This window comes from Macrosteles quadrilineatus, unplaced genomic scaffold (assembly GCF_028750875.1).
Source record: "Macrosteles quadrilineatus isolate MER2022 unplaced genomic scaffold, UCM_ALF_1.0 Scaffold_1__1_contigs__length_201487025, whole genome shotgun sequence".
Taxonomy (NCBI): domain Eukaryota; kingdom Metazoa; phylum Arthropoda; class Insecta; order Hemiptera; family Cicadellidae; genus Macrosteles; species Macrosteles quadrilineatus.
Genome location: NW_026542594.1, coordinates 105,286,017 through 105,307,472, shown reverse-complemented (window position 1 = coordinate 105,307,472; position 21,456 = coordinate 105,286,017). Strand labels below are relative to the sequence as shown.

The following is a 21,456-nucleotide window of genomic DNA, read 5'->3' as shown; positions in this document are numbered from 1 at the left end:
AACTTCATCAACACCCACAGAGACAGTTGGGTCTGGGTTGAAACGGTACGATGACAAAACACCAATCGAATATCGGTACATAAAGGATTTAAACGAATTGATCAGTCGGCTCAAATTCATACACGCTGAGGAGGCTGCTGGAAACAATAACTTTTACAACGAGAAGCTATCAGTCGTGAAATTTATATACGACCGTATGCAGGAGCTAATCGAACGACCAAACGGATTTAAGTATCTCATACGCTGTCTGTCAGCGTTACCTGAACATGCTATTCAAGGATCGGGGTTGTTGAACAACTTAATCAACAGTTTACCGTTTAAGCTACACGCTCCACGTAGTTGGAATCTCGATGCGTACAATTATTGTGGATAGGGCCGGTTCTAGGAATTTTTCAGAGTTAAGCGAACACCCGAATCAGCGCCACTTAGAATCCCCCCCACCACCCACCCTCAACCCATGAACATTACCACTTAACTCTATTTGTGAATTTTTTCCCAAAGATTTTGGGAAGAACTTTTTTATAAGTTTAGGTTAGAAGAATACTTGCAATAAAAGACTGTTTATTATTCCCAGGAATTTAACATTTTTACACTTTTACTCATCGTATAAACTTTAGCAAAACCAAGGCTACACTAAAAAAAACAGGCCGTAATGCTCGTCAAGCATGACGTCACGATAGAAGACGGTAATGACGTAATGTTTGCCGTTTGTGATCAGCTGCTTGTTTTAATCTTTCCTTGGAAAATAAATAAATAAATACCTACGTCATTGCCGTCTTCTATCGTGACGTCATGCTTGACGAGTATCACGGCCTAAGTTAACAATTTATTTCTAAATGTGAAAACAATTTTTACGCCACACTACACTATTTTGACGAACTTCCCACACAAGGATTTAGTCCAGAAAACAGCTGTTTGCCGCCAGCTTAATCAAATGGGGTTTCATTGCGTACTACTGTACTGTAATGAGTTTTACCGGACACAAATCAGCTGATTACACTGTATCTGGGTGACAATGAGTGGTTACAAACAAAAACATAACCTCTCTTAAAGGTTATGACTAGTGATTTTTAGTCCTTTAGTTGATGGTAATATGTAAGGATTTGTACAGATTTAGTAGTATGGCGTAAACTATCGTACGTAACTTGTCCAAAATGTGTTAACCAGACTCGTATGGTAATCCCGTACTCGACCGTCTCCCACGGGAACGACCACACTCGTCCGGTAAACACTTATTTTCAGGACTAGTAACGTAATATACTATTACAGGATAACTTGGATACAATATAAGTTAAAGCCTATTACAATGAAAAACAGGTGTAGATAGATGACAAGAGAGGAATTTTTAATTGAACACATTAAACATGAAGAAAACATGAAAAACCAAATTTATTACCTTGACAAAAAGAATACAAAACAGTTCAAAAGCTCTTAGCAGTTAAAAATTAATTTTCCTAGCTTTGATCTTGGCAAATTCTTTAATTGCAGAGTTGGTATCAATCTGGTTCAGAACATCAGAATGTGGTTCAGAACATGAGTCATGAAATGAAACCCACAGGCGCCGCGCTGTAGTACGCTGCCGACTGCCGACTGCCGAGCGTCAGCTCACTACAAATCGAAACTACAAAAAATGGCATTGAGTCCTTGAGTTGTAGCGCTGTACAAATACGCATTTTTTATATTCTGTTGGTACAAACAGAATAAATGCCTTTATTGTGGTGCATTGAATACTTGAACTCTGAGCAAAAATAAACAAAATTACGTTGTTCACAAAAAAAAAAATTGTTCCGCTGGCGCCACGGCGCCAATTTTTCGTGGCGCCATATGCGGCCGCTTAGTTCGCGTATGGGTTAAACCGGCCCTGATTGTGGACCTGGTACGAAGCTATCTGATCGGCTGGCTCGTGGTGACAAAGGAGTTAACCCCTTAGACGAGGCGTGCAAGAAACATGACATGTGGTATTGGGATCATAGGCTTGCGGAAGACCGATGGGTGGCAGATAAGAAATTGCAAGACACTGCTTGGAAAAGGGTCACGTCTTCTGACGCCGATCTGAACGAACGCGCTGGCGCACTCGGTACGACCGGCGCTATGTGGATGAAGCGCAAACTCGGTCTCGGACTAGTAACGTCCGTATGTATATAAGTGAGAGAAAGAGTACAACATGGAAAACGCGTGGAAGATTCTTTCTCGGGAAGCGAAAGCACCTAAGGGCGTTCTCACAGACGAGTTCATTATGAAGTACGCTAAGGAGCTCGACTAGGGTCTCCTATCCGAAAACTACGATTTCAGCATCGACATGTTATGCACGTATTTCCATCGCGTAAACTGGTATGCCATACTGAAGAGGACAAAGTTCGATGAGAGCTTCCTCCGGGAAATGGCTATCAACTTTAACGAGTGCTGGTATGTGGTCAGCAAATACCAAACACTGTCTGAATCATTCATACACGATTTTGCAGGAAACGTAGATTGGTACTACATCATTAAGTATCAAAACGTGTCTAAGGATTTCCTCGAAGAACACGAACGTAACCACGGATTTAATACACTGCTCTTGAGTTCGCTACTGAGGATAAGGTCTAAAGAGTAAAATCGTAATGTTAACATAGTATATTTTTTTCAACCATTATTAAGTAACCAACACAAATGGATGCTACATACAATCAGTTTTCAAGCGGTGTGGTGAAGAGCGAATACCGCTCTGTCATGCTGGTGTCTGAACCCAATTTCAACACTCCAAATAATTACACGGTTTTAAAACTCGATCACGGTGACACGTTTTACGGTTCAGGAATACAATTTCACATTTGTGGTTTAGTCGTCAAGAAATCTGACGGGGCTGCTTATGCCGATAAAACAAACATTAAACTCATAGACAATTTCGTACCGTTTCTGTTTACTCGAATTGAACTCAAGAAATTCAACACCACAATCGACACTGTCGACTATCCTGGTGTCACAAGCACAGTCAAGGGAATCCTCAACTATTCCAGTTCAAACAAGAACTCTCTAGGAAATTGTGGTTTTGTATCCACGTTCACTGGTGGAGGCAATTTCGAAGTAATCGGTACCCTTGCCCACCTCGGTCTCGGCTTCTTCGATCATCTACGGTATGCTATGTACAAAGGTGGATTCGAAGTCGTATTCACCCGTGCTGAAGATAACGATGCACTATTCGTTTGGAAAGGATCAGCCACAACAGACACGATACCAGAGGATGGAAAAGTCGAAATCAAATCTTTCGTTCTTCGAGTTCCGTTAGTCAAGTATACGGCCACCAGCAAGATTCAATTGATCGATGGGTTGACCCGTTTGAGTGATCATAGCAAATTGGTATACAACTATTACCAGTGGCAGTGTATTGAGAAAAAAAGTGTTTTCTGGGCCTCGTTCAACTTCGATATCACAAACGTTTATAGAAATGTATACAACCCGAAATTTGTCATTGTGGGATGACCAGCCGTTGGAATGACCAGAAGAAAATTCCCTCCCGTTTTGATAGTTGCAACATAAAAAATGTCGCTGTGAAAATAAACGGAGAACGTTATCCTCAAGAAATGCAGAACATACACATCTCTGAAGGCAAATGGAGACTGTTGTACGAACAGTTGGTCAGATAACGTCTGGTGAACTTTGGAGACACCAATCTGTTTGTATCTCCTTCAGAGTTCAAGAATGATTATCCACTGTTGGTGATAGACACTCATCTCCACCCATGAGCACAGATCGTTCGAGAAGTGACATCCAGATTGAGTTAGATTTCGTAAATGCTATCGCGACCGCGCAAGGCGATGCCGGAACAACAGCATACGGAGTCGTAGTTTCTGAAACTGGATTCAGTTATGACATTTCCATAAACATCATTAGACAACTGTAAACAATTTCTAGGAGATCACTGTAAGAAAATAAAAAACAAAAAAATATTATTTTTGCCCTTGAGTAATGAGGCAAGGGTTGAATTTGTCCCCATAAGGTCTATGTTAAACCCCAGCACAGGACAAACATACATACTCCATGCGTGGGGTTGGAGGACACCTCCGGATTTTGTGGGGAGGTATTCCCATAAGAGCCCATATAAACTCCCCCAGTAGGACACAGATATATATACTACTAGGGAAAGTGGTGGTGGGTCTTCGTTACCTCCCGATTTTGACTCCCATAACAGCCTATATTAGATCCCAGAGTAGGACAAACATATATACTCTACTAGGAGTGGGGGGAGTGACATAATCTAGTCTGTTGGGGGCTGGTCCAGAAACGGCTTTTCGATGAGTGGATGGAAGAGTAAAAAGATGATGAATCTCTGGTCTGTAGGGGTTGGTCCAGAACCGGCTTTTCCCTACTACTATTGCCCTATATGTATGATTCCAAAATATTGCTTAAATGTTCTCAAAGCAATTTTTCCCACCTCAAAGTGTATTTTAACCAAACTGTGGTGCAGCACGCGTTCCAAGTTGAAGACTAATTAACAAATATATCCCATAATATATCTTCAAAGCAATATACAAACTGATATGATGATGATTATTGTTCAAAATTGAATGCAGATTCTTTTAAGAGCCACAAAATATGATTGTTCTTATCACCTGAGTTTGTATTTGCAAACATTTAAAGGTTTCACTAAAAAAATCTTTGAAATTTGATGTTGTTTCTATTTAAAGCTGTCTCTTTAAAATAAATCAATATTTAAATGGTATAAAAGTTGTTATTATCTTAAAGTAAACTTGATGAGGAAGCTATTAAGACAAACCGCACATTTTTGAGACGCCTAGTTGTCAAACTATTGATGTTTTACTAAAAGCTTACATAAATCCAATATGGCGGAAGCTTTTTCCAAAATAGCGGCTTTTCTGCCACTTAGATTTTTCTCGATTTTTAGTATAATATTTCTTAACCCCTTTGTTGACAAAATCCCATATATTTGATTTATTTTACCTTAAGTTTGATGTTGGACCGTATTTCGACTAGCCTAAAGAACAGTGTTTTTTTTTTCAAAATTCAAGAAAACTATAATTTCAAAAGCAGTTGATAAAGTCATTCACAGTTGCTGAAGAAGTATAATGCACTGTGCACAGTAATTTACAGCACAAGCATCAATGAAGAGAACTGCTTGTAAGTTAACCAATTTGATGACCGTGTTGTTTGAATGTTGCACTTATCCTCAGAAACCATTGATTTATAATGTTTTTAGACAAGTAAATACTAGGTAACATTGTTGATAAGGGAACTTGGCAACAAATTAATGTGGAAATTATTAAAAACTTATATTGATGGATTATTTTGGGTAATTTTCCAAATAAAACATCAAATTAGGCACAAAATGATTATCCTGTCCCTTCTATAGGGAAAGATACGTAGCAGATATACAGATTTTAAGCCATCTTGGCCGCCATCTTGAATATTTCAATTTGCTCAAGGGTGATAAAGTGGCACCCTTCCTATTTTAATTATGTAGGTATTGAAGAAACAGAAAACACTAAAAAACATTGAGTGGACCTTGCTTCCAGGTTTTTGACCTGCAACCAGACCGGGTGGCGTCGTCCTGTAATCCAGCTACTAGGAGGTCACGAATTGTGGATAATTATAGGGATGCACCGTGGATGCGATGCTCCCTGGTGTGGATTAACGTCCGCACTAGTGAGTACTACGACTATCTGCAGTAATATCCTAATAATTAGACCAATTCGTTAATTACGAGGAAAAAATGTGCCTCGGATTCCACAATTAACTGTAGGTCCCTTAGTTGCCGTTAGGTGTATGGGCTATTAATTAACAGCTGTGTCTAAGGAACATGTCGGCCTTAGTCACTAACAAGACTACTAGATCGCGCCACTCATCCTTCACTCATATTTGGGTTAAAATACGCACATAGTGGCGTCCCCATCTTAAATAACTGATAATAATGTCCTGAATATTCTTGCATTTCTTGAGTCCTTCAGTTGATTTCAATAGGTATCATTGGATAAAACTATCCATGTCAAGTAGTGGCGGTTCTAGCGCCTTGTCAGGGGGGGGGCTTGGGGTGTGTGGAGCACCCCCCAACAAAGCAGGGGGGTCCGGGGTCCTCCCTCGGGAAAATGTGGAATTTTCAAAGCCGTTTGGTGACTTTCTAAAGCCATTTATAACACCTGAAACCGTGCCCAATCTATAAGTATAAAAGAGGATGTTTGTGTATATATATATATATATATATATTTGTTTGGCAGTGATAAACTCAGACACCGCTGAACCGATTGCCACGAAACTTGGTACATACCTTACGTGTAGAATTTCATGGAATAGGTTTATACACCATCAATTTCGTGATCCGTCCAATCGGCTCCGCCCCAGTGGCTCTGGAGTTTCCCATGTTAACCTTATGAGAAATGGAATTAATGAATCTTAACAGCTGTTTCAATTAAACAAGTTGGTTCTGTTCTATGATGTTCAATAGCATTAAAGTTACAAGGATTACCAACAGGGTGCAGCACTATTATTTCTTTTACATTTATGACAACAGCTAATTTGCAACCAAATGTGAGTGAGCGTAGCGAACGAACTTCAACCTGGAGGCGAGTTAGCGTAGCGAACGAGCTAACCTGAAGGCAAGTGAGCGTAGCGAACGAGCCAACCTGAAGGCACGTGAGCGCAGCGAACGAGCTCCAACCTAAAGGTGAGTGAGCGTAGCGAACGAGCTCCAACCTAAAGGTGAGTGAGCGTAGCGAACGAACTTCAACCAGGACGTGATTGAGCCATGCGAACGAGATCATCTTGAAAATTAAGAAGTTAAACGGGGCAAAGCCCGCGGGTTACAGCTAGTTGTTCATAAACTCCTATTTCACCTGTTGTTTGTCATGAGCAAATTGACATTTTAAAAATTAAACTATGACGATTGCATTCATGAATTTCAAAACATATTGTAGACTACGGCCATATCCTCCTAAAAGCCGTTAGGTGACTTTCTACAGCCAGTTTTAACGTCTAGAACTGTGTGCAAAACCTCCCATTTCCTCATTTATTTGTCATGAATAAGTAGACATTTTTTTAAACCAACTATGACGATTGCATTCATAATTCTCAAAACATATTGTAGGCTACGGCCATATCCTCCTAAAAGCTTTTTACTGGCTTTCTAAAGCCATTATTAATGTCTATATCTTTGTCCAACTGTCCAAACACCTCCCATTTCACCTGTTATTTCGTCTTTGTTATGAGCAAGTAGTCATTTTAAAAATCAAACTATGACGAACTATGCATTCATGAATTTCAAAACATATGCACACTGTAGACTACGAAGCCATATCTCCTAAAAGCCATATGGTGACTTTATAAAGCCATTTCTAACGGCTAGAACTGTGCCCAATTGTCCTAAAACCTTCCATTTCACCTGTTATATGCCATGCAAGCAAGTAGGCACGTTTTTTAACCTTACGTTTTTCTCCATTTCATAGATCTGTCATAATATGTATAGTATCAAATTCAGGAATAGCATTGACTATATAAACTTTAACACTAGTGTTTATATAGTCAATGGTAATAGGCTACTGGTGCTACCACTGATTGCTGATTGATACCTGTGTAAAGTTAATGGCTAGTAGACAATTTGTCAACTAACTATGAAACATCAGGAAATCACCTGTATCCCAGTCCTCGCTCGCTCGCCTTTGCCGTTGCATATCAACAGCTGACTGATGTAAAAATTGGATGATTCGTACTACTTTCCATAGCGTAATATTGTTTTATTCGTTGTGCTATTGTCCACAAAGTTTACCTATGTGGAACTTAATACTACTCTGCCATCACTTATTAAGTTTAATAAAAACTACATTGATGATGTCTGTTTTATAACATTGCGTGTTTTAAGGACGAAATTTACGTTTAAATTTATTTTTCCAGGGTCCAAGGGGGGGGCTTTAGCCCCTATAGCCCTCCCCCCTTGGAACCACCACTGATGTCAAGTATGTTTTGCTAGTAAAATTCAAATAACCAACCATACTCCAAAATACTGTTGTTGTATACCGTATTCTTCTTCGCATCGTATGAAATATCAATTTCTTTTCCTTAAATGCAATGGCACAGTAAGAATGAGTTACCTGTAAAATGCACAACAAGTGCACCACCTAAATGCAAGAAACGGTTGAAACTTGTATGTATATATAGGCCTACACATAGTGAATTTTATGAAAATCAATATACTCCTCCATGGTATTGGTTCAAACTTTTTTGGTTGGTTCTAGATTTCACAAGGTGCTGATGGTTTTTACTACGCATGCACATAAAGGCTTGTGTTTGGTGAAAGTACGACTAACCTGAAGCGTAATACTTGGCCATGGCAGCCTCCTTGAGGAAGGGCAGTCCGGCCTCTCTTAGACGAGCAGCGTTGTAGACCATCAAGCGAGCTGCCTCCAACTGAGTAACCACCTGGGCTATCTGATGCTGCATCGACTGAATCATGTACATACATATCAGATTTTGATCAAATAGATGCACTTTAAAGCATATACTTTAGTAATCCCTAAAAATATCGTAGTAATAATGAGTTGATTATGAATAATTGGCCATCATTCAGTTTTTTAATTGAAAAAATATTTGTTCTGCTCATTCACCCAATTCACCTCACCGGCAGCTTATTGAAGGTTATGTTGAAGGTGTGTAGGCTGTCCGATGAAGGTAGGAAAAATGCTTGTGAGTGAGATGGGTGGTAAACATTTTAAGAGAAGAATTATCAAAGTACGATTGGGTATTCTTTGTCCGTTTTAAATCGCTACTACAAGAATGGTCACAATTTTTTTATTCACATTGTCTCTGAGAAGATGAAACAGGGATTGCATACTACATTTCAGAGAAAAAACGTCAATCCAGTGAATGCTATCATTGAAACTCCCTGTCTTGTCCACAGAAGTTCAAACCATCAATTCGATAAAGAGGATTGCACCCAGAGTACAGCATTGGAAACGAGCTGGCACTGATAGAGTTTTATTTACCAGTCGGGTCAACGGAGCTGCCCTCAGCATTTAAGTAACATAAACCACTGACATACCTAACTTTTATAACGTCTGCTTTTAAGCAAAAAGATTCAAATTTATTTATTTATTGTTGAATATTTCATTGGAAGGTTGGAGAGCAAATGCCAATAAGTGATTAACTTTGTATAAAGGCCAATGTATGATCTTGATGTATTCCTTGAATTTGTGAACATGCATTGTATTGGATAAAAGTATACATATTTACGATTCGTCTGTAGTGCAACTATACCTGAAATATTTAGTAGATAGTAGTAACTTAATGTTGAATTTGGCTAAAAATCAAAACAAAAAACACTTGACATTTTAAATGGTGGTAAATACAGAAGAAATAAAAAACGTTAATACAAAAATGCCATCCACAAAAAGCATACCGGTAGTTAAAAAAAAACGAAGTTACCTGAAAGGAAAATATATCCTGTCCAAATTGTTTTCTTTCCAAAGTGTAAGGAATAGTGTGATTCAGAGCCCCCTGGGCCGTTCCAATCATTTGAGCTCCAATTCCTATTCTTCCTTCATTTAAGAATCCAGCAGCATATTTGTAACCGTGTCCATACTCTCCTACTATAGCACTTTCAGGCACCTGAGAAGCAAATCAAAATAACAGCTCTGCACAAAGCATTGAGGAAAAATATTTTTGCTTTAGCCTAAACCAGAAATGATTTCTATAATTTAATTATTTAGGCTGTTTAAAAATGAATTTATGTCCATCTGTCTTTTATGCCTTGTTAAACCACTCATCCGATCGCCATAAACATTTAGGAAGTTACTCAATGTATCCGGGGATATTTGTGTGAAAAAATTTTGTTTTAATCCTTAATTATGTTACAATTTTATGCTGTTTAAAATTTGTAATACAATGTAGAACCTCGATAACAAGACTCTCATAGGGATTATAAAATAAGACTTGTTATCAAGGTTGACTTCTTATCGAGGTTTGCAATAACATGTGATTAGGGGTAAAATAGGTTTAAGGGGATTTAAAAATGACCCTTTTTATCAAGGGTGACTTGTTATCGAAGATCTTGTTATCAAAGTTCTACTGTACTAACCTTATAAGTTGGTTTACAATATTTTCAAAATATTAGATTTTTAAAGCTTTAATAACCACAGCAGTTGGTTTACTTTCCATTAGCAATGTGATTTACTATCCTCCAATGCCATCTTATCCATACAGGGGGGGGAGGGGGGCCGTCTGACCCAGGCCCCACACAAATATAGGCCCCCAAATCAGGGCCGTATTTCCCTAACGGTGGACACAGAGATTGCCGAGGGCCTTGGCTTAGGAAAGGGCCTCACTTGGGTCTCAAAAAAATGTTTTTTCTCTGGGATGATAAATTTTGCTGTTATAATATAACAATCTGTTAGAATTGCAATTTTCGAAATCGAAGTTATATTCTCATGATCGCCGGTCCCCAAATGACGATGACAGCTGGCATGGCCAGCAAGACGTAACTTTCAGCCACCAATTAACGTATGTAAAACAGCTAAAAACATCACAGTGTGGTGAAAAATATCTTTGATCCGAAGTGTGTTGGATGGTGTTCTTCTTTGATTTGTTTATTTTCTGTAACCTTGTAATCAGTGCAAATTCGTAGGTTACCATTCAATCAGACTTGTCGGTTTGGAAATAATTCCAGCTTCTTCCGAGCAATTCAACTCGAGTTATACTTCAAATTCAAATTCAAATAGTTTATTGCCATTACATACATACATGTCATAAAATAGGCCAGGTCAATGGAGATAATATACAATTCAAAGTACAATGTACTGAGTTAGTTGTAAATAGATGAACCTACTAATGAACTAATAGTAGGCCTACTGGTTTTTATACAAAAGTATTTGAGATGTTTTTTTTAGGGAGAGGAGGGAAAATGCTTTTACGCACACAGGTAGCCAGTGTGAGACTCCTGAAATTATCAGACTACTCACTAAAAAAACCCCTTGTTGTATCTCTATGTTTAATTTGCTATGCATTTAATAATTTAATCATCTGTTATTTAAAAAAAAATGTGATTCAATTAATGTAAATAAACCAGTGACAAAATAAGGCTCATTTTTCAACTTACATTTATTTAACTATTCATTTCAATATATAAACTTACAATACATAACAGAAATGGTGATGAGAAGAGCCTAACGTGTGTTTTCTATTTGTTTTAAAGTTTATTTTATATATATATATTTTCAAAATGAACCAAGAACAATTTGAAATATTAATCAAGACCTTGTCTTCAGCTATTCAAGGTATGTCAAAGACTCAACAATCCAACATCACTTTAATTTCCAATTTCGAACAATTTGACTCAAACAAAGAAACTTTTCAACTATACAAAGAAAGATTTGAAAATTACCTAATAGAGCGGAGGCTGGTCTATACCCCCCCTCCCCCCCCCTGGTGGGAATTTTTGAAATATACATTTTTGTGCTCGTATTGACACGTACTTTAAGATTTTAGGTGTTTGCCACTTGTGAATTACAGCACGTTCCAGAAAACACGAAAATATCATGATAGTTAGAATATATATACATAAAAAAAAATTGTTTTTCTTTTCCGATTTCGTTTGCCTCTTTTACCCGACCGATTTTCATGATTGAGGTCTCAAATTGAAGGTATTAACGTACAGATTGCACATCAAGCATCGGCATATATTTGTCTACAGTCCCACTCGGCTTATACGTAAACGACATTTTCTCCCCATGTATTTCTTATGGGAGTTAAATTTGGTTTTTCTTTTCCGAGTTCGTTTGGCGCTTCTACCCACCCGATTTTCATTATTGAGGTCTCAAATTGAAGGTATGCACGCACAGATTTCACATAAAGCATCAGTATATTTATCGACAGTCCCACTCGGCTTATACGTAAATGAAATTTGTCCCCCATGTATTTCTAAAGGGAGGTAAATTTGTTTTTTTTCTTTTCCAAGTTTCTTTGACTCTTCTACACGTCCGATCTTCATGATTGAGGTCTTAAATTGGTAGTATGCACACATATATTTCACATCAAGCATCATTGTATATTTATATACTTTATTACTCGACCAAAAAACATAGATTTGATATATTTTTTAATTCGTATTTCAATTTAAATTGTACGGTATTTTACCATTTATAATTGCATAACCCGATATATTTTGGTCTAAGAACCTTCGGTGAAATACCGGCTTGCATTTAAGATATTAGTTATTCAAATCGGACGGGTTTCAAGCAAACGCAAGGTGAACATCCAACATAAAAAAAAAATTATAAGGTTTTTCTATGAATGAATATCAATAGCTCCAGTATTGTTTACGTTTTTTATATGTTTTAGACTCAAAATATCAGTCAATTATAGGCTTTAATTTGAGCTATTGATCGTTTGAATCAGTTAAGCTCAAGATACTGTATTGCTCAATCAAAAATCAGGAATTTGATATTTTCTCGGATATTATATTTATGTTAACGCTGCAGAGCAGCATGGGTCCTCTAGTTAGAATTTGAAAATGCAAGTATGGTGAAGTCATCAGATTGTTCTCACAGTGACATGCAAGCAAATAAAATGAATTGAAAGTGAGCAAAGTATTTTGCAAGTACTGTACTTGATGCTTTTGAACAATGCATTATTCTGCTTGAAGTTGAAAACCGTGATCAGAATTCCTAGATGGTCTGTTTATCAGCTGGAAGACCTGTACCCGAATCGGTGGAAGACAATTTACTTAATGTAGATAATCTAGGGAAAGCTGCATGCAAACAGATTAGTTGAGATAAGAGCTAAAAGAAATATTTTTCTGGAGTTTTACTGCTGTCCCAGGAACGTGATATTAACCTTGAGAAGCTGATGACATACCCATTAGATCCAGGACCATGGGCATTAGCCACTGCCGATGGATGCCCAACAAAAACAGAAAAGGCCAAACTGCTCCATGCTTTGGAGAACAAGGGTATGTAGTAGACGAGCCTTCCAAGATTGAAGAATGTATGTATGTAATTGACGGTATGGCTTACTTTTAGGTTTTTACTAATATTCCAGAAACCTCTGGTGAACTAGCACAGATTGCCTTCAGCCATTTTCCGAAATTCAGCAGGATATACTTTATTACGGATACCAATTTAGATGTATCTATTAAAAACATTGAAAGAGAGAAGGGGATTTGGAGAAACGTTTTTAATGAGAGGTCCAAAATCAAGATCCCACGGGATTGGAAAAAAATCCTAGCTAATGGTAAAAATAAGGAACAACAGGTTAACCTGCTAAATAGTGAATGGTCTCAGCACAAATATGCATAAATTCAAACAAGCTTCAATACACGTTTCAAGGGTCATGTAAGGTTCTTTTTGGTGATATTTAGAGATTCACCCCCCACCCACAAACAGGGTTGCTAAGAGTAACTTAAATTTTTTTAAAGGCAACCCATATCAATCAGCCATTATTTTAAAGAGATTTAAAAAAGAAAATTACTGTCGCAAATCCGATTTTGATATGAGGAAAACAAAGTTTTAGACGTTAATTTTACTAGAACCTTAGCCTACATTCCAGTAAAATTTACGTCTAAAATTTCTCAATAAAATTTATTGAGCGGAGCGAGCGAAGCTCTTATACGTCGACTCTTGTGCATTTCGTAATACGCAAACTCCTCCTAGACGGCTGAATCAATCGTTTTCAAATTTTGCCTGGTGATAAAGACCATATCGGTGAGTGCCAACATCTATATGGCGTTAAAAAAGTCTCTCAGGATTCCGCCCCACTGGGTTTCAAAGTTTCAATGTTATCCTTATGAAAGCAGTATTTGACACATAAACAAAGACATATGATCAGCTGTTGACTTTTTGATGCAGTAGATAAAGAAATAGCTGATAGCATTATTCCACAGATATTAGAACAGAAACGGTATGGATCATAAATATAATCAAATGACGACACCAGCTTGAGGTCCGTGACGTAAGAAGTGTTGAAGGAAGTAGTAAGGGTGAGCAGTCTGGAGTGTGGAAACTGTTTATGACGATTAGATTTAGGTATCTGCATTCCTAAAATTCTATGGGAAGGGAGGTAAACAGGTCCGTGACGTAGGCAGTGATGAAGGAAGTAGTAAAGGCGAGTTGTTCGGAGTGTGGGAACTATTTATGACGATTAGATAAAGGTATCTGCAATCCTAAAATGCTATTGGAAGGGAAGGAACCAGTTCCGCGACGTAGGAAGTGGTGAAGGAAGTAGTTAAGGCTGTTCGGGGTATGGGATCTGTTTATGACCATTAGATTAAGGTATTTGCAGCCCTATGATGCTATGGGAAGGGAGGTAAACAGGTGCGTGACGTAGGAAGTGATGAAGGTAGTAGTAAAGGCGAGTTGTTCGGAGTGTGGGAATTGTTTATGACGATGAGATTAAGGTATCTGCAATCCTAAAATGCTATGGAAAGGGAGGGTAACAGGTCCGTGACGTAGGAAGTGGTGAAGGAAGTAGTAAAAGCAAGTTGTTCGGAGTGTGGGAACGGTTTATGACGATTAGATTAATGTATCTGCAATCCTAAAATGCTATGGAAAGGGAGGGAAACAGGTCCGTGACGTAGGAAGCGGTGAAGGAAGTAGTAAAGGCGAGCTGTCCGAAGTGTGGGATCTGTTTATGACCAATATATTAAGGTATTTGCAATCCAATAATGCTAAGGGAAGGGAGGGAAACAGGTCCGAGACGTAGGAGGTGGTGAAGGAAGTAGTCAATGCGAGTTGTCCGGAGTGTGGGAATGGTTTATGACGATTATATTAAGGTATCTACAATTTTAAAATTCTATGGGAAGAGAGGGAAACATGTCCGCGACGTAAGAAGAGGTTAAAAGGAAGTGGTAAGGTGAGCAGTGTGGAGTGTGGGAACTGGAAACCGTTTGTAGCAGTTAGATTAATGTATCTGCAATGCTAAAATGCTATGAGAAGGGATGGAAGCATGCCTACGACATAGAAAATGGTGAAAGAAGTAGTAAAAGCTAGCAGTGCGGAGTGTGGGCAATGTTTGTGGCAATTAGATTAACGTATCTAAAATACTAAAATGCTATGGAAAGTGATGAAAACAGGTCCACGATGTTGGAAGTGGCTTAGGAAGTAGTAAAGTATGAGCATAGTGTGAGAATGGTCGGTGGCAGTTGGATTAATGTATCTTCAATCCTAAAATGCTATGAGAAGGGAAGTAAACAGGCCCCACGTCGTAAGAAGTGGTGAAGGAAGTAGTAAAGACTGGCAGTGCAGAGTAGGGGGCCGTTTAAAAAAGGCAGTTAGATAAATGTATCTAATACTTAAATGCTATGAGAAGGGAAGGAAACAGGTCTATGACGTAGGAAATGGTGAAGGAAGTAGTAAGGCTTGCAGTACAGAGTGTGGTAACTGTCTTTGATAATTACATTAATGTATCTGCAATCCTAAAATGCTATAGCAAGAGAGGGAAACAGGTCCACGACGTAGGGGGTGGTGATGGAAGTAGTAAAGGTGAGCAGTGTTGAGTGTGAGAATGGATTAATGTATCTGCAATGCTAAAATGCTATGGGAAGAGACTGTAGACTGTAGGTTAAAATGATTACGAAGCACGAATCGATACATATTTCGATACATGCAATCGTTTACAATAGAAATTTACAACTGAGTAGACAACAGCTGATTTTTACTCCATAGAGGCTAAAAACGATTTTTACTCCTTAAAGAGTAAAAATGCTACTTTAGACTCGCAACGCATGCATTAAAAACGACTGTTTTTACTGCAGTATGACAAAAACCATATAATATGAACCCTTGATGACTCCGCTCAATTTTGTGGATGCCTCTGCGAACGCCACCTAGTTTAATTTAAATAGAATCTCTTAAAATCTCTTTCCTAGAGGTAGGCTACTCGTTAAATCTAATGTTAGGCCTATTTAAATAGATTTAATTGAAAATCAATTCAGGCCAATTTGGAATCCGCATTGCCTGCAGGTTTGCTGCAGCGGGCATATTTTATTAACTTTTTTATTTTCATTTGAAGCCTTTGAATACATAGGTACTGAAGAAGTCCATAACAAATATTGCACCAGTAATTAACACAGGCTACCCTTTTGTAATTTAAATAAAACAGTTTTTAAATTTAACAGTTTTTCTTTATTTTCCGGAATACGCTTAAAAGAGGCAAACAACTGAATTCCCTATCTGGTAGGTAATACCAACAAAAAAAAGTATAAGTCTTAAATTCCCATGGGGGGGGAGGGTTTCATATTGGTGGCTCATGGTCTATAAAGATAAAGAATGCTTTTGATGATAAAACTATTTGTGCCCAGCTTTTTCTCGATAGTATAGGTTCTAAAACATATGACCTTTTGTCTTCACTCTCAGCTCCAAAAAGTATTAATAAGCAAACCTATGATGAAATTACAAAATTATTAGACAATTACTTTCCAAAAACCAACGAAATTGTAGAACAACATAAGTTTTTATCCAGAATCCGGGCACAAAATGAATCAATAACAGACTATGTAACAGCTCTTAGGAAACAAATTGCAACTTGCAAACTTACCTGTACATCATGTGAAGCATCTGTATCTGACTTATTCTTAAGATCACAGTTTATCAGGGGAATTCATGACTCTTTAATTAGAGAACAATTAATCTAAACCAAGGACTTAACATTTGACATTGCCATAGAAAAGGCAATAGCAATTGAAGCTTCGAAAATAGACAGTGCAACTCTGAACAACTTTTTTAACCGACTTCCCCACTACCAACAAAAGGAGGAGGTTCTCAATTTGTTTGTGGCGATTTTTTTTTCTATTTATGTTCACCAATTTCTCTGTGATTCTTTTACCGATCAGTGTGGTTCCACCACCAAAATAACCAGGAGAGTTTCTATTTGGTACCTTTTAAATTATGTTTAAGTATAATATTTGTTTCGGTGAAAAATTCTGAAAACCTTAAATATTCAACATTTATTTTGTTTACATTTGTGCAGATTGTTTACATTTGTGCAGAGAAGGCAATAAATAATAATAACATTCCTACAGCTGTTAGTTGAAACCATTTAAAATTAAGCTACAGACAATTCTTCATGAAACAGTTGCTTCATATTGATCAATAAACTATTTTTTGCCATGGAGCCTAAATGAATTACATTAAGAAAAATGCATTTTGTTTTGGTTACTATAAAAAATGTATTTTAACGTTTGACCTGATTTGAGTATACATTAATTCTGTTTTTAGTATTGAATATTCTGACTTACAAAAACATATATGTTTCAGTGAATAGCTGTATGATATTGACAAATAAAGGTGTATTGTGAAAACCAAAGCATTCGTAAAACAGGTCTAAATATAAATTAAATGCAATTATTCCTTACACGACCTAAGAAGTGTGACAGTACATAATCGTCAATTGTCTTAAAAGTGTTAAATATTTTAATTACTAAACAGGCATTTGCAGAGGTGGAATGTTTATTGATATTCTCTACCCAGTTACTATATCATATCAATACTATTATGCCTGCTTCGGAAAGTCCTAGAGGAAGACGATTTGCAATTTCGACTAGGCTATATCTTGATCAAACAAAACCACCTACATGGCTTGCACAATTTTAGCTGAACCAATCTTTCTTATACAGTACATATTTCATTTGCAGATGTGGAATGTGTATTAATATTCTCTACCCAGTTACTATAACATATCAATACTATTATGCCTGCTTCGGGAAGTCCTAGAGGAAGATGATTTGCAATTTCGACTAGGCTACATCTTGAGCAAACAAAACCCCCCTGCATGACTTACACCACTTTTAGCTGAACCAATCTTTCATATAATATTTTCCAAAGGTACTATATGTGTTAACGACCAATTTTCCACTTTTGAGAGATTTTTTAGTGCTGGTGGCTGGGGAATAACTTTCATATTGTTCCAAAAGGCTTGAGACGTTACTGTATTTCGTTTTATAATGTAGAAGTACACCGATTGCAGGAAACGATGATGTCTGACATTTCAATGTATCTAGAAAAGACAATTAGTTTTTCATTAGGCCTAATGTAATGGACAACTCTTTCTTTCTTAAGGAATATCTAAAAATGTTTATTTTCATACCCATTGATTATGTAACCTGAACAGGTGACTCAAGCAGTTTTAAAAATCATGAAATAATTTATTTTTGTAAAAAATACAACTGACTTCAAAACGCTCTAAAAAGAATGAAATAATTTTAATAAAGTAAACTTTTGTATTAGGCAAGCTCACATATTTCAAGTCGGCGCTGCTCAAACTGCAAATATGATTGAAATTAAATATTGTGTGTGTATTTTGAAAATCAATAAATTGTAGCTGGATAATATAAATATATAAAAAACATATTGAACTGTTTTGTATATATATTAAAGGAAATATTTTCTTGTATTTTATGTTTACTTCAGAATAAATGCATTATGAAAATAACACACACAAATGTTCTATATGAATAGGAAAACAATTTAGTTTGATATTATGATAGGGAAAAGCAGCTAGTTTAGTATTAAAACGTTACTTTTCCAAGTTAAAAACATTTAAATGCGTTATAATCTTTTTAAAGATACTCGTTAATACCACTATAATGCCGATCTCTGATTACGGTAATAAAATAACACTTAACGCATAACTATGAAAAATACATGCAGATTAACAACTTTAGTTATAGATAGTCACCTGCAATATGGACACCCTCTTTCAATTTTGTATCAAAAATCATCATAGAGCCGCGCCGACTTAAAATACGTGAGCTTGCCTTATACAAAAGTTTACTTTATTAAAATTATTTCATTCTTTTTAGAGCGTTTTGAAGTCGGTTGTATTTTTTACAAAAATAAATTATTAGTCCTCAAACATCGTCCCAGGCAGAAGTCAACAAATTATTGACAAGACCAACACACCAGAATTACACACCAAGAACGACAGCCTACCTCAAAAACAGATCTAACAACAGACTAAATCACCCTTCCACAAAACGAAATAAGGTTGATTTGGCAACACTTGGAATCGGAAACTTGTGTTTAAGATGTGGTAAAGCAAATCACACGTCCAGGGAATGTAAAACCAACTTATCACACCTTCACTGCCAAAGCTGTAACAAGGATGGACACGCCAAGGTCTGTATCTCTAATCTCTAAGAAATCCAGGCCTACAGTTAATACAATAAGTACTACTCCAAATGATTCACAGGACTTAACTCACTTTATGGAATAGGGCAACTTCAAATTCTCAATGTAACTGACTACAATTCATCAGACACAAAAAAATTTTTCACAACTATTCTAATCAATGGGAAACCACAAAAGTTTGAGGTACATTCAGGCGCAGCTCATACCCTTCTACCAAAGGCTTAATTTGATAGACTTAATCTTCCTCAAAACACAATCCAGAGTACAAATAGAAGGTTTCGTTCTTACACAAATGAGGTTTTCCAACCCTTAGGCTTAGTTAATGTTCAGGTTGAATACAATGGACGCTCATCTACACAGCAGTTGTTTGTAGTACCTGACATGTACAGCCCTCTACTAGGTAGGACTTGGATAAGACAACTTGGAGTCCACTTGAACGATCTTGACACCCAGAGACCAAAATATACCGGTACTTATGTAAACTTAGTTTCCAGTAACACAGACAAACTAGTTACTGCAGTAGAATCAAAATTTCCAGAAATATTTTCACCAGCAATAGGACATATTCCAAATGTCACCTGCTCTCTAAAGTTAAGACCTCAATCCAAACCAGTATTTTTCAAACCTAGACCTTTACCGTATGCACTCCGGGATAGAGTGGGACATGATCTTGACAAACTCGAACAAGACAAAATCATCACTAAAATTGAATCGTGCGACTGGGGTTCACCCTTAGTTGTAGTGCCTATGCCTGATGGTACACTTAGGCTATGCGCAGACTATAAAGTCACGGTCAACCCTCAACTGTACGATTCACACTATCCAATTCTTAGGATTGACGAAACACTCCACAAACTGAGAAACGCCAAGTTTTTCTGTACTCTCGACCTCTTTAAAGCTTACCTACACATAGGTTTTGATGAAGAAAGTGCTTGTGTTCAAACAATATCAACCCATAAAGGTACTTACAAAGTCAACGGATTGTCTTTTGGAATCAAGACTGCACCCAGCATATTTCAAAAAGTAATGGAACAAGTTCTACAAGACCTCCCAGGTGTCAGCTCTTACTTTGACGACATAATTGTCTACGGGTCAACTTTGGATGAATATTTCAACAACCTTGTAGCTTGTCTGGAGCGACTTCAAACCAACAATCTTCACCTCAAACAGAAATAAATGCACATTCTTCCAAGAAAGCATCACATACTTAGGATATGTTATTGAAAACAACAAGATATCCAAGTCTCCAGTAAAAGTGTCAAATATCCTCAATATTCAAAGACCAAATTCAGTAGAGGAAGTGAGAAAGTTTCTAGGACTTGTAACTTATTATTCAAAATTCATTCCAGCAGATTCTACCATAACTTGCCCTCTACGCCAGTTACTCATCAAGAATAAACCATTCAATTGGACAAAAGATTTTGAGAAAGCTGATTTTGAGAAGTTGATTTTCATCAACATCAAGAAGGAAATAGACTCAGATAGAGTGGTAGTTCCTTTTGACCCAGACCTTCCAGTATCCGTAGCCTACGATGCAAGCCCACATGGGATCTCAGGAGTACTATCACACATTATCAATGGAGAAGAAAGGCCCATTGCATTTGTCTCCCGCTCACTTTCAAAATCAGGGTCCCAATACAGCCAACTTGATCGCGAAGCACTCGCTATTGTATTTTCTATTGGAAAATTTGTCAACTACCTCTATGGAAGAAAGTTTGAATTAATAACAGATAATCAACCACTCACACGAATATTTCACCCAAAGAATGTTCCTCCAATGACAGATGGTCGACTTTTACGCTATGCAGTTTTCCTCAGAGGATTTGAATACAACATCAAACATCGGAAAGCAGAACAACACCAAAATGTAGACTTTCTATCCAGGACTTTTCAAACAACGGAACTTCGTGGTATCGACACAGCATTGAATAAAGAAGAAGATGAAATAGAGCAGAATTCAATCCTTCAAATCTCATCAATCAACATCACGAGTGATTAAATTTCAAAAGAAACTGCGTACGATCCAGGAATGAAAGATCTTATGAAACAAATAAAAGAAGGTGCAAATGATCCAATTTACTCAACCAATCAAGGATTGTATTCAGAGGAGAACGTGTCTACATTCCAAGATCACTACGCTCTCATGTTTTAGAAGAGCTTCATGCAACACACATAGGAATGGTAAGAATGAAACGACTCGCAAGACTCCACTGTTATTGGCCCGGAATTGACAAAGACATTGAAAATAAAGTTCGATCATGTGCAGCTTGCGCTTTACAGTCAAAACAGCCAACAAAAGTTTTTCACCCTTGGGAAATCCCTAAGGAAAACTTTGAAAGAGTTCACATGGACTACGCAG

The 21,456-nt window shown here is 37.3% G+C and overlaps 1 protein-coding gene across 1 annotated transcript in view; it reads right to left on the bottom strand.

Annotated features, from left to right (window-relative positions):
- The window catches only part of LOC129004648 (short/branched chain specific acyl-CoA dehydrogenase, mitochondrial), an 87,213-nt gene that overhangs the window by 13,647 nt on the left and 52,110 nt on the right, over positions 1–21,456 (bottom strand). Inside the window, exons 7-8 of the mRNA XM_054433225.1 lie at positions 9,406–9,588; positions 8,292–8,427 (exon numbers count right to left, since the gene is read on the bottom strand). Of these exons, the coding sequence (XP_054289200.1) occupies positions 8,292–8,427; positions 9,406–9,588 (319 nt within the window). The remainder of the gene's footprint in view (positions 1–8,291; positions 8,428–9,405; positions 9,589–21,456) is intronic.